This window comes from Macaca mulatta, chromosome 12 (genome assembly GCF_049350105.2).
Source record: "Macaca mulatta isolate MMU2019108-1 chromosome 12, T2T-MMU8v2.0, whole genome shotgun sequence".
Classification (NCBI taxonomy): domain Eukaryota; kingdom Metazoa; phylum Chordata; class Mammalia; order Primates; family Cercopithecidae; genus Macaca; species Macaca mulatta.
Window position 1 is genome coordinate 111744043 of NC_133417.1, and position 27803 is coordinate 111771845.

Here is a 27803-nt window from a genome sequence, read left to right on the forward strand (position 1 = left end):
TTACCACCAGATTACCTTATTTTGCAACAGAGTGTTGTCAGTGTTTGTACTTGTCGCATCACCTATTTGCTATGAAGTACGCTTTTTACTGGGTCACTGTCAAGTTCTTCTTAGTGTTTATAAAGATGTTCAAGGAGGTATATTTAATGAACTCATCTCTACTATATAATATTCTTAAGAGAAACTATACTAAGGATTTATCTTATTCTTAGGAATTAAATTTTACATACTTAAAGCTTTTTGGATCCAGAGCTGAAAAATCTCTCCTTGTACAAATTATTCATCAATATAAATATCTTTATGCAAAAATTAATGCTTCAAGGTACAGAATGAATTTAAAGACAGTGGATATTTGTATTGAATAGAGGTTCTGTTGTGGATAACAGAGACCACACTTGACAGAAGTTTCTTTCTTTCTCTCTCTCTCTCTCATAGTTGTATGGATACAGGAAGCCCACAAGTATGGTGACCCTGTTCTAGAAGGTTGTTTGGAATTCGACTTGGCGTCCTATGGCATTAAGGATTTAGGAGCCTTCTTTCTCATTGTTTTGTATTTAAAATTTAATATTTGTTAGTTTCCTTTTTGCATTGTATGGATTATTATTGAGTGACTATCTGATTTGGCAATGTGCTTGACTGAAAGTGTAAGTCATGGTTTATTTATAGTGTTTTATGGGTTTGGTATGACAAAAAGGTCTTGACAATGAATATTTGGTGAATTACTTGGAAGGTCAGATATGCTGGGGAAGAGTCATTAACCTAGACCTGTTTGCAAGACCCCTGTCATATGTGTTGTGGAGCTCACCACCTAGGGGAAGGATGGGAAAGGGAGAGACAGGGAGGAACAAATAAAGTGCTTCCAAAGCCCTGAGCATGAAGATTGTGTGAAGGAAGACTTCCTTCCACTGCAGGTGGGACGCCTTTGAAGGATTAGGAGAGTTTCAGTCATCAAAAATACAGGGGAAGGCAAAGAGGAGCATGGGGTAGCACTGGGGGAAAGGTGGGAATAGAAAGTACTGGGAGGGGGATGCTTGGTATGTTCATGCTGGCATCCAGTTACCATGCATGGAGCACTTCACAGATGATTTGTAGCACCCACTGTGCCTTAGGAATGCAATTCTGGAGGAAGGACATTTGTGAGTTAAAGGAAGTATGCTATAGGTGTTTCATTTAGCCTTGTTCTGATAGTGTGATAAAGGAGAGGTTTATGTTAGCTAATACTTTGACAAAACTTCATTGATTTGTTAATTTGCAATATTCAAGATGCTTCTGTGAGCTGTAATAATCTTTAACACCTAGTAAATAGGATTCATGTTTAGATGGAATTATCTTTGTATTTTGAATTAAGACAAAATAATGACAATATTTGTAAACATTTGACTCTTAAAGGGGGACATAAGCTCTCAGTATTCACAAAAGGCCAGGTTCTAAGTGCTTTCTGAAGTTAGAAGGTTGTACTTTCCTATTTTACTGTCATATTCTGCTGATGCATCGTTTAGAGAAAGTTCCAGAGAAAGTTCTAATTCCTGCTGAAGAGCAGAGCACTGACATGATTTTTCACTTAGGTGTGCAGAAAGAATTGGTTAGCTTTATGCACAAAACAGGCTGAAATCAAGCTTTAATTAGTCAGACTTTTGCATAATTCATCATGGTCACTTTGGAAGTCCAGCAGAATATGCTGTTGGTTTTTATCTTAGTGGTTTCATTTTCAAGGATGGGTTGTCTTATTAGCTCTTTGCTACCCAGATATTTAGATTTTCCTAGCAAAACCATGATATTGTACCTAGTCTCCTAAAGAAATGAATTGCTGTATGAAGATACATAAGGAAATGAACTGATACATAAAAGTTATTCCTCTTAAATATCATTCTTGATAATAATCTGTCTTAAAGACAGGAAAGTAAGTTAAGATTCTTCTGTCTTTTTGAATCCATAGGCTGTCCATCTGGCCCAGGCAAGCTTCCAGATTGAAGCCTTCGGCTCCAAATTCATTCTTGACCTCATACTGAACAAGTGAGTATTTAGACATAATCCTCTTAAGTAGCAGGTGCAATAAAGCTTTGTTTTTATAATATTGGTTTAGTCAAAATAATGTCTGTTGTTTAACAACTATTTTCTAGCAGATTATGTATTTTAGACACGTAAAGTATAAAATTCTGAACGGTGAATTATGTTTTTTTTCTGAAATAAAAGACATTTAACATGTTAAGCATCTCAAACACAGCACTTACATATTACAATTCTAAATGGAAAAAATATTTGAAGTAATACCAGTTAATTAAATGTTAACTATAATCATCACTATATATAAGAAGCAATAATAAATGTACTGATTCAAGTATAATTTGACTACAGTCTAGAAATTTCTTCCATTTACTCTTTATAATACAATTCACATGACTTCTGTGGGAAGAACAGAGTAAGTGATGACTTGCAAATACCTATTTTGAGAAGATTCTTTGATTTAGAATTTGCTCTAATATGGTTTCTTAGAAATTTTGGTCCTGATGAAAATTTACCCGATTGTCTCTGAGCATGTGTTTGTTGATATTTAAATGCTGTTTCCTAAGTTGGAATCAGTTGTACAGATGTCTTTGTACAAAGTGTGAACAAGAGCTGTTGACTTAACTAAGGCTCTTCAGCCTCAAATAGATCTAGCACTGAGCCTTTCTTTGGTGAAAGAGATTTTCTATATGGTTTTCTTGAGTTACAGAAATTATAGTCAGTATTTTAAGCTTTTGTCAGTATTTTGATCAGGACTGCATCTTTGCAAGAAAAATACCTGTTAATGCTATCAAATACTATAATGTAAGTGACCACAACCAATATTTGAGAAATTGCAAAGGATCAAAAAGAACAACTATTAAATTTCTTGTATGCCAAATTCTGTGAGCTCTGCAGAAAAAAATGCAAAGTCAGCTTGGGTGTTACTTACTCAAGTGTTATTGCAGCTTTAAGTCAGAATGAATCAGCATAACTCAGAATTGCCTGTGAAAAGGTATTGCAGGTTTTCCTCTTTGGTTGAATTCCGTTTTACCATGCTGTGTCAGCGGTTTGCCTGCCTAAGAGACTTGTCTTGCCAAATCTTACACTATGTTGAGTGGCAAGATAGAGCTAATTTTAGTGTAAGTCCTCAATTCCTTTAACTCTTACTGCGGTGGAGACCATCATTTCAAACTGTAGCAAGAGGATCACAACCAACACTGTTGTGTGTTTTGAGCAATAAAATATCTCAGCCATAGCAGAGCCTCCTAGTCAATTAGCACATGGCAGAGAAAGGGTCATATGGGATGGCCAGGGTACTTAGAGGTCTGGAAATGTGCCAGAAGTTATCAGTAACACTTAGCATGCAAAGGAATCAAGTTGAGCACCTATTATGAGCAGTCTCTGACTTGAGGAATTTAGAGTCTACTTGGGTTGACTCTAAAGGTTGATAGACAAATACATAATTTTAGAAGAGTATGAAATATGCTGGAGGTTAAAATGGAATGTTATGGTAGCACCAAGGAGAGGCAGCTCTCAGGCTGGAGGAGTGTGAAAAGGCATCTTGGGAAAGGTGATGCTTGAGCTAAATCTTGAAGTGTGTTCTAGGCAGGCATGTGAGATAGTATGTCTAAAGAGGCAAGGCCACGTTGGACTATGGCATGTTAGGGGAGCATGAGCCTTTTGTTGAGCTTCCTCAGAAATGACAAGGTTGAGACGAGGGAGATGAGTTGGGAGAGGTAAGCCTAGGGACAGCTCAGCTCATGGAAGTTCTGGTATTTCACATGTAAGTGCTGGGCCATTATCCCCTAGACTGAAAAATCAAGTCAGGGGAATAAACAGAGGTCCTGTTCCCAGGAAGTGCTAAGAGGCATGGAGAGGGAATACTTTCAATAAATCTGCAGTTGATAAAAATTATTAGGATTGCTCCATATGGATAACAAGAGGATAGTTAAAGCTAACAGAGGTACCTTGATTGGTTGGTTGGATGGAGGGTGATGTCTAGCTAAAATGGGCAGTACCAGGGAACAAACAGGTTGAATGGTGAAGGGAAGAGAATGTGGCATCAGAAGAGACATGATTGATTTGAGGGGCTTTGGGACATACATGAGGCCATGTCTAGGAGGTAGCTGGATATAACCTCAGGGGAGAGATGAGAGCTAGAGATTGTAGACTTGGGAGGTATTTTTATATAAATGTTAATGACCAACATGGCTGTGAATGAGGTTACCCAGGGAGGGTGGGTAGAGCAGGAGAGAGAAGCTGAGAAGACAGGTAAGAGGAGGGGAGAAAGCTGAGAAGACAGATAAGAGGAGGGGAGAAGATGAAGAACCCATGAAGGAGATTGAGAAGGAGTGATTGGAGAAATAGGACAATCAGGAGAATGATTAAACAGAGTTTCAAAATGGGAAGGTATGATTTACAGTGTCATCTGCAGTAGAGTGATCTACTGGCACATGCTGTAGAATAATCTAATGAGGTAAGAGGCAAAATTTGCTCTTTGGATTTGCCATTTGAGCAGTCACCGGTGGTCAGAAAGCAGCAGTTTCAGTGAAGCTCTGAGGTGGAGGGAATGAGAGGGGACAGAAACCAGGTTACAGTAGGCTGGGAGTTAATGAAAGGAGACGATGTGGAGGCAGCAAATATCCATTGAGGAGGTTTGGATGAGAAGAAAAGAGAGCAGAAGACACTGGGGTCAAGGCAGGGCTTTTTAGTGATGACAGAGCAAGTTAACAGAGCAAGTTGGTAGACTGAGAGATGGAACTGATAAGAGTGGGAGGTTGAAGATGCAGAAAGGAGAGAGGAGATAATCTATAGGGCAACAGCTGGTTAGAGACTGAAGGGAATTAGATCAAAGCACAAAGGCAGAACTTAGTTTTGAACCAGGAAAGACAGGTTGTCCTGCACTGGTATGAAGCTGTAGGGTGTGTGCAGGTGGAGACTGACTTGCAGATGAGGGGATGGAGTTGAAGAAACACATTTCTGAAGTTTTTTACTGTAGGGATTGGGATGGAGAGGGAGGTTGGGTTGGGCCTTGAGGAAAATGACAAAATTGTTGGGACGAATGAGCGATGAAGCCCATCAAGGTCAAATTCAAGAATGTTTGAGCAACCTTCATTAGAAATCATGTGCTGTGTGTTAGTCTTTGTGTATTTCTTTCTGGTGGTGTTTTTTACGTTTTATTTTTATTATTTTTAAAAATCGGAGTGGTTTTTCACTGCGGAGTGTGAATGAAGGAGGCAGACTGTAGTGTGGACCCAGGGCTCAGTCTCTGTGGTAGCACAGAAGAACAACAGTGGAGGCAAAGCTCTTTGAATACTCATGAATAACTTGGATAGTTAAGTATCAGGATCCAGTCTGGGTTAGAAGGGACATGAGGTCAAGAGGAGGCTATGAACTAGGGACAGATGGAGGTCTCTGAAGGGAAAACTAGCTGCAGTGAGAGAGAGGCCGTGAGAGCTGCACTTGTGTGCTGTATGGTTTGGCTGTGTCCCTACCCAAATCTTATTTTGAATTGTAGCTTTCATGATCCGCATGTGTCATGGGAGGGTCCCGGTGGGAGGTAACTGAATCATGGGGACAGGTTTTTCCCCTGCTGTTCTTGTGATAGTGAATAAAGTCTCACAAGATCTGATGGTTTTATAAAGGACAGTTACCCTGCACATGCTCTCTTGCCTGCTGCCATGTAAGACATGACTTTGCTCCTCCTTCACCTTCCACCATAATTGTTAGGCATCCCCATCCATGTGGAACTATGAATCCATTAAAGCTTTTTTTCTTTATAAATTACCTAGTCTCAGGTATGTCTTTATGAGAGACATGAGAATGGACTAATGTAATACATCCCTCATGCTGTCCTGAGCTTTCTGAGTGCAACCTGAGTGTGCAAGGCTGACATGATGAACTGGAGACGAGGGAACTGTATTAGAACATGAGATGCATTGCTGGGGGTGGGCTCTAGTTTAGATGACTTCTGTCTGGGATTAACCAAAAAGTCTGATATGTATTAGAATAAAGGCAGAGAGTCAAGAGAATGTTTAAGTCTGTAATAGAGGACCCAAAAGAGCTTCTGAGGAAAGAGGGACCTCATTTCCACTATAGGATGATCATTGCTATATTACAGGCAAAGGTGTTAAGTTATCAGAGGAGGGAAAGGTGTCTGGTAAGTATGTGGGCTCAGGGTGTGGAGGTGTGAGCACATAAAGATGTTACCATAAGTTAATCCAGGTGGTGACCATAGAATCTGCAGGGTTAGTGACCTCATCAGGCCCAGAAGCTCAGCTTGTGAGGACTAACCCGACAGGAGTTCCTGAGAGGAGAGCCTGGTTTGCATCTGGCTTGCAGAGGCATCTCATGGCAGTGCTGTGTTTTAGTTTTGTTTTTGTTTTTGTTTTTGTTTTTTTTGAGACAGAGTCTGGCTCTATCGCCCAGGCTGGAGTGCAGTGGCGCAATCTCGGCTCACTGCAAGCTCCGCCTCCCGGGTTCACGCCATTCTCCTGCCTCAGCCTCCTGAGCAGCTGGGACTACAGGCGCCTGCCACCACGGCTGGCTAGGTTTTTGTATTTTTAGTAGAGACAGGCTTTTACCGTGTTAGCCAGGATGGTCTCGATCTCCTGACCTCATGATCCACCTGCCTTGGCCTCCCAAAGTGCTGGGATAGCAGGGGTGAGCCACCACGCCTGGCCCCAGTGCTGTGTGTTTTATTCATTTGTTCAGCAAATGTTGAGTGAGCATCTGCTATGTGCCTCTGGCTATTGTAGGTGCTGATATTGCTGAGAATAAGATAGACAAGACTTGTGCCTTCCCTTTTAGAGCTTCATTCCAGAGGAGGAGGCAGACAGTGGACCACCACATAAAGACATATGGGATGGAGAGGGACTGAAGGTGTGGTGTCCAGCATGATTTAGATGGTCAGAAGAAGCAAGAAGGCCTGTCCGAGGAGGGAACCTGAGCTGAGCCCTGGTTGTCAAAGAGGAGACACCACACGTTGCTGGAAGGCTGAGGGTTCTGCACAGCTGGGACAGCAAGACAGCCAGAGCTGAGGAAGATGTGTGATGTTCAAGAAGGGCAGAGGACATTATGACCAGAGTGCAGTGCAGGGCAGGGGATAGTGGGAGAACGAGGAGACGAGATCAGAGAGGAAGCAGCTCTGTAGCCAAGCGATGAAGGACTGTGGTCCATGGTGAGGAGTGTGGGTGAAAAGCCATTGGATGGCAGTAAGCGTGGAAGAGACATTGTCAGATTTCTATTTTATTTAGCCCCAGAGGTCCTAGTTACGGCCTTAGAGGTCCTTTAATTACACTCCTCTCAGGGTGCTCCTCTTTAAAATTTTTGTTTAGTGTTTCCTCTAAAACAGCCGTTATTCCAAGTTACAGAAGGTTTTGAAAAGATCACTAGGGTAACGTTCTTGTCTTTCTTTTTTTTTTTTTTAATGTCAAACAAGCATTTTAGGTATTTTTAATTTTGATTTTTACTATCCACTTTATTGAGGTATGATTGATACTAGATCAACAATTCTTGATCCTGGGAAATCTCAGAAGGTCTGAGGATTGATTGTCTCTTCTCTGTGTGTGATTAGAATTATGCCAAAGCCTATATTACCCATATATTTGCTGGTGTTTTCAGCAAATGTTTACTGAGAATAACCGTGATCAGAGCGGCATACTGGTTGAAAGCATGGGTAACTCTTTGATCTTGGGCAAGCTGCTTAACTTCTTCCTTTTCTTCATTTTTTCCTCTTCCACCTATTCCTCCTCTACTTCCTCTTCCTCCTCTTCCTCCTCCTCCTTCTCTTCCTCCTCTTCCTCTTTTTCCTCCTCCCCCTCCTCTTCTACCACCTCCACCATGACCACCACCACCTATCACAAAACTCATTTTTCTAAAGTTTACCATTCAGTGTTTTAAAATTGTATTCACAAAGTTTTGCAGTTATCACCACAAACTAATTCTAGAACATTTTCATCACCCCCAAGAAACCCTGTACCCATTAGCAGCCACTCCCCATTCCCTTCTCCCTTAAGCCCCTGGTGACCACTAACCTACATTCTGTCTCCATGTATTCGCCTATTCTGGACGTTTCATACAATGTGTACCCTTTTGTGACTGGCCTCTTTTACTTAGCATAATGTTTCGAGGTTCATCCATGTTGTAGCTGAGTAATATACCATCGTATGGATATATTCTAAGCTTCTTAAGCTTTAGTTTCCTTCTGAAGCTGTAGGTTTTTGCAAGGATTAGATGAGATAACATGTGGTGCTTACACATGTTCGTTAACAAGGAATTTTATTACCTCAGTGAGGCAGTCACTGCGCTGAGATGTTGGGGGATTCTGCATTGAGGAGAAGAGTCATTGATCTCATGGAGCTTATGATCTGGTGAGAGCAGCTCAGGTCGTAAGAAATGCTGCTCGTCTTCCCTTTGGCTTCAGTCAGTCTTTTTCTGACTTTAGTAAGTGAGAAGGGAGGGGTGCACTATGTAATCTTTCTCTCTTCAAAGTGGGCTGAAGAAAAAAAAAGGAGACAATTTGGCAGGCCCTGGGTTGATACGTGCTTGAGGTAGTGGGCCCTGGGGATTCAGATAACATATACTTCCATTGAGTTGAAAGCGTGCTTGCGAGACACTTGGTACTTGTCCAGTTTTCCCAGAGCTGCTCACCAGACATCCATTAGAGAACGTGATGTGACTTGCAGGCTGTTGCATATATGTGGATATTTAAGTTTCCAGGCCATCTGACTGGTCTGAGGTGAACACCCAGGCCCTCAGCATGCTGTCCTGTTTGTTGTGCAGTGAAATCCCTGTGCTGCTTTTGGCCCCTGCCCAATACAGAGAGGAAAGAATTCTTAGGATGCATCAAGGGTAATGCCTTCTTGGTTAAAAAGGCAGCATTATGTTCCTTCTTAATAGAACACTACTCCAGCGAGAGAGTGTGGGGATGTGACACGTCTTTGTACGTTCATCTTGAATGATGCCCAGGGAGAACTCTGGGTGAAATCGATGTAAGACATCCACATTGGGTGACTGACTCCCAAAACTGAGGAGTAGACCCAAAACTTGGAGAGTAAGGTAGTTTTGAATTTAGGAAAAAAATCTTTGTTCTGATTTTCTGGGAATCAGAGGTGTTTGATTTAAGATGAATATCTAGAAAATGCTAATTTAAAGAAATACATGCATGCAGTAATTTGCTTGTTAAAAGCAGTTCACGCTGCGCTTTGGAAAGAAGCAGACAGCCACACTGATGTAGTTTCAGTTAGCTTAAATACAGAGCCCAACCTTCTTGCTGACTGGCATGGTTAATTCATTCTTCATTCAGTCAACAAACATTTATTGAGCTTCTCATTTGCGTAAGACACTGTGCTGAGCAACATGGGGGAATTCAGAGCAGTGTAAAAGAATTTCTCCTCTTCAAGAGCCTGTGGTAGAGAAATGAGATTACAGTGTATACGAACAGTGTTAACACGTGATAGGAAGTGACTTGAGAGACTTGGTGATGAGGGGAGGCTTTCTGGGGAAGGTGGGATTACCTGGGAGTCCTACGGGATGCTGCCTTGGTTTTGGGTCCCCTGGTAGCAGACCCTGAGGCAAGGAGGAGGGAGCTAGGAAAGGGTGAGTTCTCAAGCTGTTTACTCCTCTGGGCAGCTGGGATTCTCACTGAGAGCTCTGGGAGTCTGTGGGCTCATGCCAGCCTAGAGGCAGGGAGCTGGAGTTTTGTCCACCAACTGTCAGGCTGTTCTGAGGTCTGATTCTCGGGGCAGTAACTGTTTACGACCTCCTCCTGGGTAGAATACAAAGCCTTCCGGTCCAGGGTCTCAGGCACTTCCAGTCAGCTGCCTTCAGTGTGTGGGAGTGAATGCCAAGGGCATAGTGGCAGGGCCCAGCGGAGCCCACAGCAGGTGCTTTAGACTTTGAAAGGCGTGGGAGGGAGAAAGATGCAGGCTCCACAGGAAGTGGCAGGCAGAGGTGTGGGAGCCCAAAAGCACCAAACTCCTGGTGTGAGTCAGGACTGATGAGGCCCCCTTTCTTAAAGAACTTGAATTACCAAGCTGGGAACAAAAGGCAAACTGCCTGTTGGGAGTCCCTGGATCCTAAGGGAGATACTTAGCTATGTTTGGCTAAATGTTTTTTTTCAGCTCTGCGGATTTGGAGATTGAACTTAAATATGGTTGTAAGAAGGAACATATGGAGAAGAAACAGGCCTCCTGCCTCATTTTTCCCTTGTGGTCGAGTGAGACCAGGACAGGAGTCAGGAGCTGTGGCTGGGGACAGCTTGAGGCAGCTTGACCCATACCAGCCTGAGCTGTGGTGTCGCTGTCTTACGTCTTGGTTTCTGAGTTTTCGTGACTCCTGAATCCAGACTGGCAGGTCCTGTGTGTCACTGCTGGCCTTTTTCTCTCCGACTAGCAGCCCATCGTGCTCACTGCTGACATTTCTCTTACATATCTGAGAGAGGGACAGGGAAGGCACCGGCCCTAGGAATTTGGAGTCAAGACTTCCAATCTCAGCTCTGCTGCAGAGAGCTGGTCACACACTCTGGGCCTTAGTCCGAAGGAATTAGGGGAGATGATGTGAACATTGCTTTCCGTTTCAGGAGTCTCGGGGTTTTGATGATGTTAACTCGAAGGTTAAGTGCTTTACTTCCCAGTTTCAAGAGATCTGCCGAAGGAAGGCTTTCTATTATGGTGATAGACACTGTGCCAAGATCTTTACCTGTAGCCTTCTATTTAAGTTCCTTTGATAACCCTGCAAGGAAGATGTGATTATCCCCATTTTACTGCTGAGTAACATGCGGCCTGGTGAGATTCAGTCACATGCAGGCACTCCAGCACGGGCTGCCTGCTTGGAGTCTCCTTCACCATGGCTGCTGTGGTCACAGTACTGGACTACCAATTTGCAAGTGAGCTGAACCTAATTCTAATGATTGCATATCTGTTCACATTAAGTGAGAAAAACAGTGGAACTATTTTGGTCAATTTGTAACCATATAAGGACAACACAGAAGGTCCCACATAGGATTGAAAATAATGCTGTTTGTTGAGTAGAACCATCTGTTATGCTCTGAATTGTGTGTCTCCCCCTCCCCATTCATACGCTGAAGTTCTAACCCCTAGTACCTAAGAATGTAACTGTATTTGGAATAAAGTCTTTAAAAAGGTAATTAAGTTAAAATGAAATCTTTTGGGTGGTCCTTAATTGAATATGACTATTGTCATGAAAAGAGAAGGTTTGGACACAGACACTAGTGTGTTGGAGGAAAAACCATGTGAAGACACAGTGAGATGGACGGCGGCTGTCTGCAAGCCAAGGAGGGAGCCCTGAGAATGAAACCAGCCCTGCTGACACCTTGATCTTGGACTTCCAGCCTTCTGAACTGTGAGGAAATACATTTCTGTTGGTTAAGCTACCAGTCTGTGGTACTTTGTGGCATCCTTAGCAAACTAATACACCATCCTAATTCACTTATTGCTTACATATTGCAGTGAGACATTCAGTATTAAGTGCTGCTTGTTAATGCGTAAAACTTTGTCCCTTATACTATGATTTTCAAGTGCTGTTTTGAGAGATTGTGGTTTCTTTTGCATTTAGGTACTTTAGGAAGATTGGAACTGTTTTGGTAGTTTTGGAAAAGTATGTGATGATAAAGAATCTTAAGAGGCAGGGATTCCCAAAGTTGCTGTAAATATTGATTGCCACTGTGCTGTGTGCAATATGATGTAGTTGAATATTGCATTTTATATGTTCTAGAGGCCCGATAGTATTCTAAGCTTTCTAGCACTGGTAGGAATGAGTTGCTATGGATTTTTCTTTCCTGAAGCCATCCTTTCCTGTCTAGTTCTAAACATTTTAATTCTAGAGTGTCAGGTAACTGTTTTTGTTGCCATATTTTCTCCGATCAGGGTGATCAGATGTTTCTGGTCTGAGTCAGCCTGTATTGAATGCCTTGGGTATTACTTGCTTTTGATGACTCATCTTTATGCTGGTAGATCAGGTCCTGAAAATCTTGAAAACATGTAAAATAAAAGAAATATCGTCTAAATTTTAGTAGATTCTGATTCTATTTATTTGGGGTGTCTATGCATCCTACTTTCAAAATGGTTTGAGAATGACTTGCACAATTAGACATAATAACAAGATTATTAAAAATAAAGTCACAACCAAACCATTGATACTTATATACTGATTCTTGATTTTCATAGATGAACAAAATCTAGCATAACTCTTGAGTGGTGAAATTCAATGGATGTTTGCCCTCTGCCTGCCCCTACCCCTGCTTGCCTATTGACAATAATCATTGTGAGTGACTGGCACCCAGGGAAATTAAGCACCAGGCTAGAGAAATGAGGAGGGCCACAGGAACCAGGTTTAGATTTTCTAGGTTCTGGGAGATGAGGAAACTGGGATTGTCCAGAAAAGAGGACCCTGTGGCTACAGTCTTTAGCAGGAGAATAAAAAGTATGGCAACTAAGAATTTCTGGCAAAATCAAAAGAATTTAATTGTTGATGGGATCATATTACACTGTTTATCTTATCTAGGATATAAAAGACACCTCTAGTGAGTCAGGAGACTATTTCTTGACTGGTGGATAAAAGGAGACCCTTTGTGGGTATCCACCCCAATGCAGAATGTGGGCAAATAAAACCTGAACTTGACTCATTTTTCAAGCACTTCTTGGACTTTCGAAGACAAAGACAAATAATGTATAAAAATTCCAGCAGAAGTTAATTGTGACAAAAAATTGAAAAGCACAGAGAATTAGATGTGACCAAGCATCTGAGATAAGTTTATTGCAGTAGTTACTGAATTTAGATCTTACTTTTCTGGCAGTTGGATTGTGTAATTTTCATTATCTGATTCAAGAATTTTATCTGTCTAGAGATATGTGTCCTTGTCAAAGAGGAATTTATCCCTAATACCTGATGTAGTAGGACATTCAGTAGAATAATGGTTAATATGTGCACCCATGGTTTTGCAAATGACTAGAAGTGTTTCTTAAATGGATTTCTCATATTGACTCTCTGTATTAGCCAAGTGCATGAAGTTCTTTCTAACCTCTGAGTTGATTGATAGATTTCCATTGACAGAAGCCGTTGATGAATTATTCCAAGCACTTTTATTTCAAAAATGTTTATGAGTGCCTGCTAAGTGCCAGGCACTGTCAAAGTTAACCTAGAAAAGTCCTTCCCTCATGAAGCTTATAGAACGGAGGAGGAAAGACAAATCTGTAGGCATTTAATGATAATCTGAGAAGTACTGTGATGGGGAAAATACAGGATGTTTTTATCCCACATAGGAGGGGTACCTAACCCGGATTAGAGGTGGAAATGGATAGCGAGCTAAACGTTTATGGAGCTAAATGTCTAAACTCAGGTCTAAAGTATGGTTAAGAGGTAGTCAGAAAAGGTTTGAAGGGAAAGAGAATGTGGAGGCCTGAAGGTAAGCAAGAAACTTGGGACATGAAGTGAGAGAAAATGGAGACTTTGAGAGGTGAACAGAACCACACAGCTAGTAAGTAAGAGAGCCAAGATCAGACCTAGGAATGCCCATTGTCAAAACCTTGGAAAGTCGATACATTATCTAATTCGTTTGTACTGTTATAACAAAATGCCATGGACTGGGCAATATATAAACAATAGAAATTTACTTCTGATGGTTCTGGAGGCTGGGAAATCCAAGACCAAGGCTTGATATCTGGTGAAGGATCTCTGCTTGCAAGATTGTGCCTTGTTGCTGTGTCCTCACATGGCAGAAGAGCCATATGGAAGGGCCAGGCAATTCTCCAAAGGCTTTTTTGTAAGGGCATTAATCTCATTGATGATCTGATTAATATCATTAATCTCATTGATAATGCAGAGCCCTCATGGCCTGATCACCCTGCAAAGACCCCACCTCTTCATAGGTGGAGTTTTAAGTTTCCACATGAATTTTGGAGGGACCTATACATTCAAACCATAGCAGACATTTTTCAGTGATAAAGAAGTCTGACTGAAAATGTGTTTGAAAAGCTCTACAAAGGTGAACCTTAGAGAAATAAAAAACTTTATATCATTTTTGTCTTAACCTTGCTTTATTTTGAATACTACTACATATTGTATTTTAATATTAAATATTTTGAATACTAAATATTTAATATTATTAAATATTAAATGTTTTGAATACTACTAAATACAAAATAAAGTACAAAATACTACTTTATTTTGAATTCATTGCCTAAATCCAGCCCCAAACAATAACTTATTAAATTTTCCTCTTGATTCTCTATAGATTTATATAAAGTAAGGGCTTGACATCACATGAAATGGCTCGTTAAGACTCTTGATGATCATCTGTTGCCAATGAGAATTGTGTTATTTAGAACCATTTTTTGGATGATTCATACACTAGAATCGCATCATCTAGAGTCATTTCTCCTAATCTTTTAAAATTAATTGTAAATTAGAATCCCCAAATAAGAATCCTGACTATGGTTTATTATGGGCTGTTTGTAAAAGTACTCTCTTTAACATATTCGTTCTAATTCTTCTTCCTTGATGATATCCATGAGCCTTAATATAATATTTAGGTTGTGTTTAAAAACAAAATAATCTATAATGGCTTTTTATTTATTTATTTTTTTGAGACGGAGTTTCGCTCTTGTCACCCAGGCTGCAGTGCAATGGCGTGATCTCGGCTCACTGCAACCTCCACCTCCCAGGTTCAAGCAATTCTCTGGCCTCAGCCTCCCAGGTAGCTGGGATTACAGGCACCTACCACCATGCCCAGCTAATTTTTGTATTTTTAGTAGAGATGGGGTTTCACCATGTTGGCCAGGCTGTTCTTGAACTCCTGACCTCAGGTGATCCACCTGCCTTGGCCTCCCAAGTGCTGGGATTACAGGTGTGAGCCACCATGCCTAGCCTTTGTTGGCTTTTTAAATGAAGCAATTTCTACAAAAAGTTTCAAGTCCTTTAATATAATTACAAATATATATGTCCATTTTACAGGAATATCTTTCAAATAAGAAGGTGGAAATCTCTAACACATTGTAAAGTGCACATTTCATTTCTTCCTCCTTTATTTTTTGCCCAAGTGAATTCACACATCCAATAAATCAGACTAAACTACGTATGACCAGAAGGATCTCACAGCATAAGAATAGATATATCTCTTGTAAATCCCTAGGATTTCTTGTTTTTCTTAAATGTCCCCCTCTCAACTTTATTGAGGTATAATGGACAAATAAAAATTATGCATATTTAAGGTATACAAGGTGATGTTTTAATTTTTGTATACATTGTGAAATGATCACCACACTCAAGCTAATTAACATATCCATCACCTCACGTAGTTATCTTTTTTCTCTTTTTGTGCTGAGAATATGTAAGATCTCCCTTTGCAAATTTCAGTTATACAATACAGTGTAATTAATTATAGTCACCATACTGTATACTACATCCCCAGAACTTACTCATCCTGCATAATGGAAACTGAAACCCTTTGACCTACCAAGAAATTCTTAGAAACGTACTAGTGTCTGAGACTCTTCCTTATTACTGTTCTTATTTATTCATTAAGAACTGAGCTAATACTTGACCCTAAGAAAATGTTTGCTCTTTAGAGCTGTTCAGTGGTAAAGGGTTTCTTTATATGATTGCTAGCATTTGCCCTCCCTGCACACTGTGCTAGCTCATAGGAAAAAAGAATAAGATGCGGTTCGTTTAAGGAGCCCATAATTTAGGGTGGGATCAGGGAAAACTACACAGAGGAGGAGATGGTTGAGCTGTTTTGAAGGATGAGTAATTTGAGGGTGAGTAGTTCAGTACTTTTGGGTGTGATGAAGGACAATAACTTTTTGAGCATCCATTTATTTTAGCTGGCCCTTCAATGGTTGATATCGAATGTTTACTGGATAAATAGAAGTGATGGATTGTTGATACAACTTAGCTATTTTACATCTTTTTTTCTCACTAATATCTCAACCTGACACAGCTTTAACAGCCAGAAGTTTTGTAAGTTGCAAAAATGAATACTACTGATATTTTAGCTGAGGTTAAAAATGTACATGTGATCTTACTCCTTTGAGAGGTTTAGTTAATTCTGTTGCTGTGAAACCACTAATGTTCTCATGTCTGAATGTAAACATCTAGTGACAACAGTGCTTTTAGAAGTAAATAATATGTCTGTCTTCATGCAGCTTTGAATTCCTGGGTTCTTTGTATGCGTTTGATTCAGTGAACTATGAAAAAATGAGCAAACTGCAAGACACCGTGAGGTATTTTCCATAAAAGCAGTTTGAGACAAAGTTTCCAGGTTGGTGGATTAAAGGAATCAAACTGTTCCTGCACCCAGCACTGTGAACAACACCTGTACTAAATTTTTCTTGTTTTGAGTCTATCTCTTCTCAAGATAATGCTGTTTGGAAGTGTTTTTATATTATTAAAAGATTGCATGACTTGTTTGAAAATTTATTTTTGCTGGTTATTTTTTATGCAGAAAATTCTTTCTTCTTATAAGGCCCAGAATATAAGGCTAACTTAATGCCTGATTGTGTTGATCAGACACTAATATCAGTGTAGAAGATCTCGTACTCGTTGTTGCATCAGATCTGTTGTCATGTAGCCACACCATATAGGAAGCAAAAGAAAACCAGTGTTTTTGTCTCTTTCTTTGAAGGCAACTTCCTGGTAAGTAATGATTTAATTGTATGACTCTCAAAGTACAAAAATAACACAGTTCCTTAGATGTTACTCCACATGTGTGTAGCATAGGCATTTCAGGTAGTTAGCCATGATAATGGATATTACGTTCATGACAAATGGGTGCTCAAAAGTAACTTTTAGGAGGGAAACAAAACCTTGTATATTAGTAAGATTTATCTCTATCTCAGCGGTGAATGATACAGGGTCTGTAATCAAAATGTTTTCATTAGTATAATTTGACTACTAGCTCTATAAGTAATATCTTTCACAGAGTAGCATGGATGCCCATTTCCTCTCCTTTCTGCACAATCCTGAGGGTTAGTCTTGCTCTTCCTCTGACCTTGGCATCAAGGGACCTCCAGGAACCTGAGAGTGTGTGTCTTTGAGCTGTATCTACTGCCATCTGCTCCCACCTGTGCAAGGGATCCCTGGTTAGCTGGGAGATACTTTCCTGCCAGCATTTTTATCCACTGTTGATGAATCACCCTCTCATCTGCCACCTCTGGTAGGGCTTTGAGTGTCACAACCTCATGCTTTTAATTATTTATTTTTTTAGTAGAAGATAATGGTTTTCTTACTGTTGAAGAAAGCATAGTTCAACTTCTTTTTTGAAAGTTGGGTTTCAGTGTTTTTCTGTGTTTAAAGTCAAAATATTAAAGAAGGCTAAGGGGTGAGCTACTCACTGTTTTTTTTTTTTTTTGGCTTGGTTAAGTGTGTAATGGTTGAATTGAGGGATTTATACAGGCTACTGAATTGAAAAGAGCTTTGATTGTGACACCTCAGTGAAAACGATTACATGTATATTTGTGTATTTGTTTTCTGTTTCCAAGAACAACTTGTAGCTTTTTTAAAAATGAGCTTCCTTTTTATCATTACCTGTTGGAGTTAGATAAATTTTTAAACATCCTGCAATATAACTCCCTAGGTGATTTTCGAATCTCTTCTTATCCCCGTTGAGAGCTCTTCTGGTGTATTCCTGAACACTTCCAGCCTCCGGTAGCTGATTCTTAAACTATGCCGACTGCTATCAAGTACTTTTTTCCCTGTCATTCTGTAATGTTTTATCCCCTGGTTTCGGTTTTTGCGCTTAAAAGCAACTCACTCATGGAGACTGAGCATTAGGCTACTTCATTCAGTTATCAGCACCTCCTGGAAATTGGTTCCTGACACTGCTGTTGTCCCAAAGATAACAGCCAAAGTTCTGTTCATATGTGTTTACCTAGAATACAAAGTAAGAATACAGATCATTTTCCAAGAAAAGAGTGGAAAGTTATAAAAAGAACTTTTCTAAGGCATGAAAAATACTATATTTTAAGCACATAAGAAGCTATTTATAGTTTCTTCCTGCCAGTGTCCAGTACTATTAAACAGTAGGAGATTTTTATAGTCTGAAAAAGGATACTTTGAGTCTATAAGAGCTTTCTGCAAGGTGATAGCAATCTCAGGTTTAATTCTGCCAGATTTTTGCTGTCTCAATATGTTTTACAAATGAATTGAAGTTAATATTGTCTATTAAGAGAGAAGTTAATACCTACCCATTATTAAATATAAAACCAATGTGTTAAATATAATTTAGTTTTATTTCTAAAATTTCATTGAAATGTAATAAAATATTTTACCATTCTGGTTAGAATTGAAATGCAGCAACACAAATATGTTTTTAGTATCTTCTTTACAGAAAAGATTAGGTTATTGTAAAAATCAAATTTGATGCCAAAAATTAATTTGTATCTGATTGCATTGGGAAGAATAATGTCAAAAATGCACTAACTTCCTTTGCCTTGATTTGGGGAATGATGGTGGTGTATAAAAAATGATATAGAAACCATCAGTATGCAATACCACAATTTTGTGATTATTATTATTTCTTGTTATTCTTAACACATCTGTCATCCAAATCTAATTGAAAACTCTTTTTATGTGCACACAGCAGGCACTTGTGTATAAGGGCATGCTGTTTAAACTGGCTCTTTGGCCATAGTCTTTGTTCAAAACAGGTTACCTTTTGATAATTTTACCTAAATACACTTTATAATAACTGTAGTTATTTTCTCCTGTGTTACCTGTGAGCCAGCAGAAACTTTTCTTCTGTGTTTATGGATTTAAAAGAGTTTTTTGTTTGTTTTTTGTTTTGTGATTATGACATGCAGCTTATTGCCTCTTTCATATGTAGTACAAATGTTGGCCAAAAATTGGTATTTTTCCATCGACTTTGAAGAACTGTAGAAAAGAAGTCGAACAAGTGTAAATCGTATGTTTTGGTGATTCTAAGTGATACTCTTTGGGTTTCCAATGAACTTCAGGTACAGAGGGCTATTGTTAATTGTCTTTCTCATTTATGCCATGTTATATCATTGATCTGAGCAAAGCCCCAATATTGTTTAATGTTTTCATTATCTTTATCTCTCTCCAGTCCCCATCTTATTTTTCCTGCCCATATCCTAATGAGGCAACCAACCTGATGTGTTTTACATGATCTTTTTATTATATGTGTTCTTAAAAATTATAGTTTGTGGACATGTAATTTTATTGAATAAAAATAGTGTTATGCTATAGATCTCTACTCAATACAATGTTTAAAGGTCTGTGTGTAAACCTGTGTATATTTTTATATCTAACTGTGGTAGAGTACCCTATATTATGTCTCTAACTGCTTCATCCCCCAGGGGAGATATGTAGATTTCCCGTGGCTCTTCACAACCACAAGCCCTAGTATAATGTATATGTATAAATCAGGATGGATAGAGCCTTTTTATACATATACATATACACTGGCTGTATAGGCCAATGGGCTCTATCCATCCTGATTTATACATGTACATTATAATAGGTTTTGTGGTTGTGTTGCTGGTTTATTGGGCCAGTGTATACTTAATTTGATGAAGTACTTCAGTGTCGTGCTCTAGAAGAGCTGCACTGATCTCCTCTTGAGAAAAGCATGATGTTCACTAGAATGTTCAAATTTCATATTTGCTTTTGGGATGAACTAAAGGACTTTTTTTTTTCCCCTAGGCATAGTTGCTCTCTGTATGTTGGAAAGCTAATTGCTTATTTTTACTGATTAATGATTTCACAAATGTAAGATTAAGCCTTATTAAGTGAAGCAGCATCTCCTTTAGTATAAATTAGTTCCCTTGGGACTGCATTAATTTGGTCAGGCCACGGTGATCCTTAGGGGAATGGAGTTTTGCTCTTCTCCAGCACTGTGTTGTCCAGTGTTGTCTGGTGGTAATTTGAAAAGTTAGCATAATTAAAAAGGAAGAGTGTATTTACAGGATTAGATCCATATTTATTTAAAGCTAAGTGTCATACCATGTACCAAAAGAGACCTTGGAACATGTGGAATAAGAGTACAGGTTTGAATGGATGATTTCTTATAGTGGACAAGAAGGTACTTGTCTGAAAGTTAAAGGAGAGGAGAAATGAAGTGAGAAAAGGGAGGGAAAAAGAAATACTTTGACTGTCAGCTCCTAAAAGTGGGCCTGACACAAGGTAGAGGGTCAGTCAATGTTTGTATAATAAGTGAATTAATAGTGTGGTATGGTAGATGTTTCAGATTTATAGCTAAATATTTTGACTTTCGTTTTGATTCCGCCACCAGAGGGAAATCGTGAGACCACTCTGAGCCTCAGTTTATGAAAATGTAAACTGAGATTGATGGAAAGGCTAAATGAGGTGCAGTATGTGAAGGGACTGGCATGTGTAATAGGCATTTAACGGGTGTTTCATTCCTTCGGCAAAGTATACCTTCTATTACATGACCAGTAATAATCAGTTTCTTCTGCAGATATTCTGTCATAAGTCACTTCTAGTTTTGGCCTTTTTGATGGCTGCTGTAAGGATTTGTGAACAGTCTCTTATTTCCTATTTTGCTATTCATAGAAGCATTTAATTGAAAATATAGTAAGGTTTTACTTAAAGGCCACTCAGAGTTATCATGGCTTCACTAACAGTTGTCTATGCTGCAACTATGTAAATTTTGACCTAATTTTTTCCCCATCACCTAAAACCTATAAAAGACTATTTTGAAAGGTCTTATATTGTAAAGCCTCATTTATACAGGCTTCTGGGAATGGATTTTTACACATTAAGTGGGTTTTCCAGGTAACTCAAATTTATTCCTTGATGTAACTTTTATATTTCCTTGGTATATCTTTGATATATTCCTTGATATATTCATGATCTGTTTCTTGATATAACTTTATATAACTTTGATATATCTTTAATACAACTTTTAAAAAAGGTGCCATTTAAAAATCCTCTATAATATGTTAAAATACATTTTTTCTTGGATAGAATATATTAAGATGTAATTTTACTTTTTTAATATGCAAAATTATTGTTTTGCCTGTTTAATCAGCAATATGATAGACTTTGTGACTGTTTTCTTGTTGTATAGGTTATCATCTTTTCCCCGAGTGAACCTGTTGTATCAGCCCAGCTCTTAACTAATTTGTTCCTTTTTAATGTGTTAGAGCCAGAATAAGAAATAACCAAAATTGGTAGCATTTTATGTAAGTCATGGGTTAGTAACCTTGAATAAAGACTTGAGGTCTTCTCTGGCCAAGTGTAAGAGATGCCCTGCCTTGAAAATAGTGCCTTTGAAGACTCAACTTTGTATCCTAGATGCTGGCCATGTTCCAGGTGCTTAAGAGTATCATGAATCTGAAATCTGGAAAACAAAGGGCTTTATTTCACTTTTTAGCAAAATAACTTTAGAAATGTAGCTATTAATTTGATACATACTTTGTAGAGTTACAGAGTTTGTACCAAATTCCACCATCTACAGGTGAAGACCCAGAAATTTAGTAGTGGACTCTTTTGTCCAGAGTCCCCTTGGGATATGTTGAACCCTAGAACCCAGGACTCTGGACTTTCAGCCCATAGCTCTTGTCATTCTCCTTTACTAATAGGGACAGTATTCCCTGTAGGGCTCTTATGTGTGTAAGCTATAGACTATGTGTGTAGAATTATTAAATGTACCCTCTGTACCTAAATATTTCAGAATATTTAAATAGTAAAGATTAAGTAGAAAGAAGAGTAACTATGTCAAAACGTTAATGAAGATTCTGGGACTGAGAATATGTTTTGAGGTCTTCAATACCAAATTTGATTGCTATAAGACTTCCTCTCCGGACTTTGGTAAGAGCCAAGTGACTTACAGGGGAAGAAGGGATATCAAACCTGTTAGCTATAGAATTTGCCAGGAGGTATGTATTTGCAAACTAAAGCTTCTAAAATCGTAGTTTAGATTTGGTTTTCACCTCCAGAATTATCAGCAAAAGGATAAAAATTTTAGCTCAAAGTTAACAGGGCCTAGAATCCAGGCAAAATAACACTAATAATCAACTTAATCACTAATAATCTACACATTTCCAGTGTGTGTTGTAGTATCCAAAGTGCCTTATATGAACTAACTCATTTAGTTCTCACAGCAACAGGGGAGATAGTTACTATTTGTATTAGTCTGTTCTAACATGACTATGAAGAAATTCCTGAAACTGAGTAAGGGTTTATGGAAAAAAGAGGTTTAACTGGCTCTTGGTTCTGCAGCCTCTACAGGAAGCATGGCTGGGGAGGCCTCAGGAAACTTACAGTCATAGCGAAAGGTGAGGGGAAGCAGGCATGTCTTACATGACCAGAGTAGGAGGAAAAGCGAGAAGGGGGACGTGCCACACACTTTTACACAACCAGATCTTGTGATAACTCACTCACTGTCATGAAAACAGCACTAAAGGGTAAATCCTCCCCCATGATCCAGTCACTCTCCACCAGGCCCCACCTTCAACATTGGGAATTACATGAGATTTGGGCAGGGACACAGACTGAAACCATATTACTGTTATTATCCCTGTTTGCAGATGATGAAACTGAGACATGGAAGAGTTAGATCCATGGAGGAGTTAGATCTTGAATGTTAAGTTTGCACATCTTGTCGATTTGATCTGCATTCTGGCTCTGGATCTCCACTTACTCTCTAAAGAGGCACCCCCATCTAGCTGCAAGTGCAAAGGATATCCACATTTTCACTGGGCTTTCTCCTCTTCTTTAGAGAGAGAGAGTGTGGGATTTTTGTGGGTGACACATATTTACATTAGTTCTTGGAAAGGTCCAGCCTTTTTTAGTTGTGTGTTGACACTTTATAGAATGGATCATCACATTAAGAAGGGTTAGATTTAAAGTCTCGAGTTCTCAGACAAGACAAAATAATTTATTTCCTGTTAAATTAACATATGCCTCATAGAGGCTACCAGGTTTCATGAAATTTCTTACCAAGATTCTGGACAAGCCTTTTGTTTTTTCCTCACCACGACAATTTCTGCAAACAAAAGGTGGTCTTTTTCTACATGATTATTCTTTGTCATATTTAAGCAACTTTTGCAGAGGAAAAGGCTTATGGGTGGGGATTCATTACCATGTGCTGACCCTGGACCCTGTAGGATGGTGGGAAAATAAAGTGGAAGCGAAGCAGAATAGGGATGCAAAAAGTAGTAACTTCAGCTGAAAAGTGAAATGTAGTGGGCTAAGCCTTTGCTCTCAAGGTTCACCAAGTGGCTGATGTTTTGCTAGGTAAAGGAAAACTTCAGTTTAGGAGTTTTTCTCTAGGCCTTCTCCACCTACTCACACTACAGGCTGTCATGGACCTTAACATTCCTAGGTTCCCACTCTTTGGCTTTTATTCTTTCAAGCATTTCGTCAATTATAGCTTGAAATCTATATTTGCATATCAAGGTAAACAGAGTACCTTCATTTGGATTTTATCTTCTAGATTGCAGATCTAGTCTGTTTATTTTTATGGGTGTTTGCTCTTTGAAGGATAAAGCCTGTAATGCTTTATCATCATTTGGATTTTTTTCTTAACTTCTCTGCTGTTAACAAAACAGTCTAATTCTTTAAGCAGGTGTGTAGTCATGTCCCTTAGTTTTGTCTAAGTAAAATGAGAAAAATCTTGTTTTCCAATCAATTATACTTGCATTTTGACATGAAACAGCAGGCATTTGTCAAAATTAATTGTTAGGTAAGCCTAGAAGTATAAGTGAAAAAAGACTGGGATGGCTGAAATCGTTTTTTAAAATGGAAAAAGGTGCTCAGAGGATCTGAAAAACGTTATGGGATTGGATTGTACCTTACCTTGCAATAAAAGGAGATTCACATCTATTTTAAGGACTCTCGCTTTTCAACATTCACATAGTGAGATATAAATGCAGGGCTATTTTTTTTAACTATAAGAAAGTATATTTAAAATTTGACCGTTGAGAAAACCATGATATCCCATATGACGAGTTGCAGTCAGACGCTTGCATGGTAGGTGATATGATTTGGATCTGTGGCCCCACCAAATGTCATGTCGAATTGTAATCCCCAGTTTTGGAGGTGGGGCCTGGTGGGAGGTGATTGGAGCAAGGGGGCAGACTTCTCATGCATGGTTTAACACTGTATCCCCCTGGGTACTGTCCTCACAATAGTGAGTGAGTTCTAATGAAATCTGGTTGTTTACAAGTGTGTAACACTGCCCACCTTGCTTTCTCTTCCTCCTGCTTTGGCCATGTGAAATGCCAGCCCCCCCCTCCTTCACCTTCCACTGTGATTGTAGGTTTTCTGAGGCCTTCCCAGAAGCTGAGCAGATGCCACCATGCTTCCTCTATAGCCTGCAGAACGGTGAACCAATTAAACCACTTTTCTTTATAAATTACCCAGGCTCAGGTATTTCTTTATAGCAATGCGAGAAAGCACGAATACAGTAGGATTTATTGTATGGCTTTTTCCCAGGTGCTTCTCAAAAAACATACTTTTCTTAATGAGATTTTGTCTGAATGTCCACTGTTGTGTGTTTTTAAGGCATAGTCTAATGCTTTTGTTTGGTCTCACTGATACAAAAATGCAAACTTGCCTTTTAAGTTTATAGGTGTCTTTAAGCTTTTCAGGAGTCTTTTATTTCCTGATAGACTTTATTTTAGCCCCTAAATTTGTAGGCTGGTATTCGATAGTGATTGTAGAGCACAGATCTACAGATCAGTGGTTCCATGCAGACTGCTTGGGCTTCCCTCATTTCTAGGACTATCTTCCAGTGGAGGTAAGGGTATAATGAAATGAAGAAGAGACAAATAGTTTTTCTCCTTTCTAAATAAATTGCCTAGTTCACTTTATGTCACTTTACTGACAGGTCTTAGAAAAGGCTAGGCCAGGCACAGTGGCTCACACGTGTAATCCCAGCACTATGGGAGGCCGAGGTGGGCAGATCACCTGAGGTCAGGAATTCGAGACCAGCCTGGCCAACATGGGGAAACTCCGTCTCTACTAAAAATACAAAAATTAGCCAGGCGTGGTGGTTCACGCCTGTAGTAGCAGGTACTCAGGAGGCTGAGGCAGGAGAATTGCTTGAACTCGGGAAGCAGAGGCTGTGGTGAGCCAAGATCATGCCACTGCACTCCAGCCTGGGTGACAGACTGAGACTCTGTCTCCAAAAAAAAAAAAAAAAAAAAAAGGGGGGGGGGTGGAGAAAAAGAAAAAAGAAAAGGAAGGGGCTCAGTAAAGCCCCCTGCTTTTCAAATATCACCTAATTAAGCTAACAATAGCATGCATTGAGTACCTACTAAGTTCCAGGTGCTGAAATAGGCATTTTGTATTTGAGTAGTGAAGACCTTGTCTTATTTCTGAGACGTCATCAACAACATAAGACTTGTAACAAAAGCATCTTGGATAATTTTCTCAATTTTTCTCTCTGAGATCACTGGCAAAATTTAGTCCAAAACCAAGGATTCATTAAAATGGCAGCTTGTCATGATGAAGCAGTGAATATCCCAAGTTACTTGTTCATCCTCAATAGTGATCTGTTGTCACCAAACCATCATATAAAAGGAAGATAGCAATAGATGTTTATATTAGTTTCTTTTTCATTGTCAGAAGTCTTTATACTTTTGAGACATACAAGAATAGTTGTTAAATCAAAAGCAATTTTTTTTGTAAAGAGATAATGTTTTTGGAAAAGTGACACTGCTCATTATAAAATGTCAAGTCGATACAAAAAGAATACAAAGAAAAAGTGAAAAACAGATTCGTTTTCAGAAGTAACCATTATTAATATTGTTAAACCTAATTCAGAGAACTCTGTATGTATACTGATAGAAGGCTTGATAGTTTACACATATGAGATTATTCTATAATGATATTTTAAATCTAAATGATTAAATTTAATAAAATTTGAATACAATATTGTTTATTTTTCACGGGGAGATTATTTGTATTTTTCTTTTTTCTTTTTTTTTTTTTTTTGAAGATGGAGTCTTGCTCTGTCACCCAGGCTGGAGTGCAGTGGCTTGATCTTGGCTCACTGCAACCTCTGCGTCCTGAGTTCTAGCGATTCTCCTGCCTTAGCCTCTTGAGTAGCTGTGACTATAGGCATACGTCACCATGCCCAGCTAATTTTTGTATTTTTAGTAGCAATGGGGTTTCACAATGTTGGTCAGGCTTGTCTGGAACTCCTGATCTCAGGTGATCCGCCAGCCTCGGTGTCCCAAAGTGCTGGGATTACAGGTGCCACCGTGCCCAGCCTGTATTTTCTTTACCTCTGTATTTTTGACATTGTAATTAACTTGTATTATTTTCATAGTTAAAATTATATAATAAAAAATAAACTAATAAGTTTTATATAATAAAGACAAGTATCAGTAGTGGCTATGTGACACATGAGTGATTCCTTCTCTCCTCCTGAGCCCGTGGCTTTAACATTACCTAATAGTTGTGGGAGTCTTTCCTTTGGATCCCAGACTTGACCTCAGAATCTTTATCAACATAGTTTTGTAGATAGTCAGAGCCAATTGACTGCAGTTAGTCTTGAGTTGAGATTCATTTCCTAGACTTGTTCTCTTTAGTTCCTTCCTAGTTTTTGCTTTCTAATTATGCATCATAGTTATGAAGTGCATATACTGTGCGTGAAGTCACATTAAGAGGAATTACACGTGGAGGACCTCATGGTCTGTGATTCTAATTATGAGCACCTTCTTTTGGGGCTTAATAAATATTAAATTTAAAAGAAAAACAAGTGAAATGAAAGGAATTGGTGAAGATCAGATGAATACTGTATTTCTTCATAACAAAAGATATTACTTGCTAAAAAAATCCTACTAAAGTTATGAAGAACTTTGTTTGGAGTCATTTAAAAAGAAATGCCTAAGATTGTATATTTAAGAGGAGAAGAAATTTATATACTAAGAATTCTTTCACTTTTCTTCATTCTTACCTGTTATAATATTCTTTTTACATTGCCAAGAGTTATTAAATTTGCATTTTGTTTAGTAACCACAATAAATATCAATTCTTTACTTAAAATAACTGGGCCCATCATGGGTCTTTTTAGCATGGTTTCTCCATACTTCCTGGATTGTGTGTGTTTTGCTTGACTGGAATTAATTAAAAAGCAGATTGTCCAAGAAAGACTTTTGAGTGTTGTATTTCATGAGTTCTTCAACAGTTGGAAAATGTTTGAAGAATAACTTGGCTGGACATGAAATTTTGAATCATACTTTCCCTGGGACTTTATAGAAATGGCTCCACTGAAGCTGGAGATTTACTCAGGGGGTGTGAGGCCACCTAGGTTTTCCTTTTAGAGAGCTTGCTTTTTCAGCCTTAGATGGTCGTATGATTTTTCTTTATCAGTAACTTCCAGGTGTACTAACACTGTTTATGTTCATTGTTTTACCAATTTTTCCAGGAACGTGGTCTATTTTTTTGAGCTGCAAATTTAAGTCTTTCTGTGATTTTAGGAAAGTTCTGTTCTGTTCTGTTCTATTTTTACCTATTTTTTCTCTTCCATGTGTTTTATTTAGGAGTACCAACAAGGTGTATCTTTTATCTTTTTTTGTCTGTCATCTCTATACCATTTTATCATTGATTCCTGACTATATTTTCATTGTTTTTCCTTTTTCTAATTTGGTTTGCACCCTGGTACTATTTATTTTTTATTTCATTTTTTTCTCTCCTGAGCTTTGCCAGCTAGCTGCTTTTTCATGTTCTTTTATGATGTCTTTTTGAACTCCTTTTACAAAAGAGGTTCTTTCTATAATTTCTTTGAGATCAGAGTATTTAAACGTTTCATCTGTTTTCTTATGATACATGTCCTTCACCTCCCCTGCGCTTTGCTACTTTCCTTC

At 38.9% G+C, this 27803-nt stretch overlaps 1 protein-coding gene across 3 annotated transcripts in view; it reads left to right on the forward strand.

Moving 5' to 3' along the window:
• Positions 1–27803, forward strand: part of ADAM23 (ADAM metallopeptidase domain 23) — a 172596-nt gene that overhangs the window by 35629 nt on the left and 109164 nt on the right. For all 3 annotated transcript variants that reach the window (XM_015110784.3, XM_001106619.5, XM_015110783.3), the window contains exon 3: positions 1937–2013. In XM_015110784.3, the coding sequence (XP_014966270.2) occupies positions 1937–2013 (77 nt within the window). The remainder of the gene's footprint in view (positions 1–1936; positions 2014–27803) is intronic.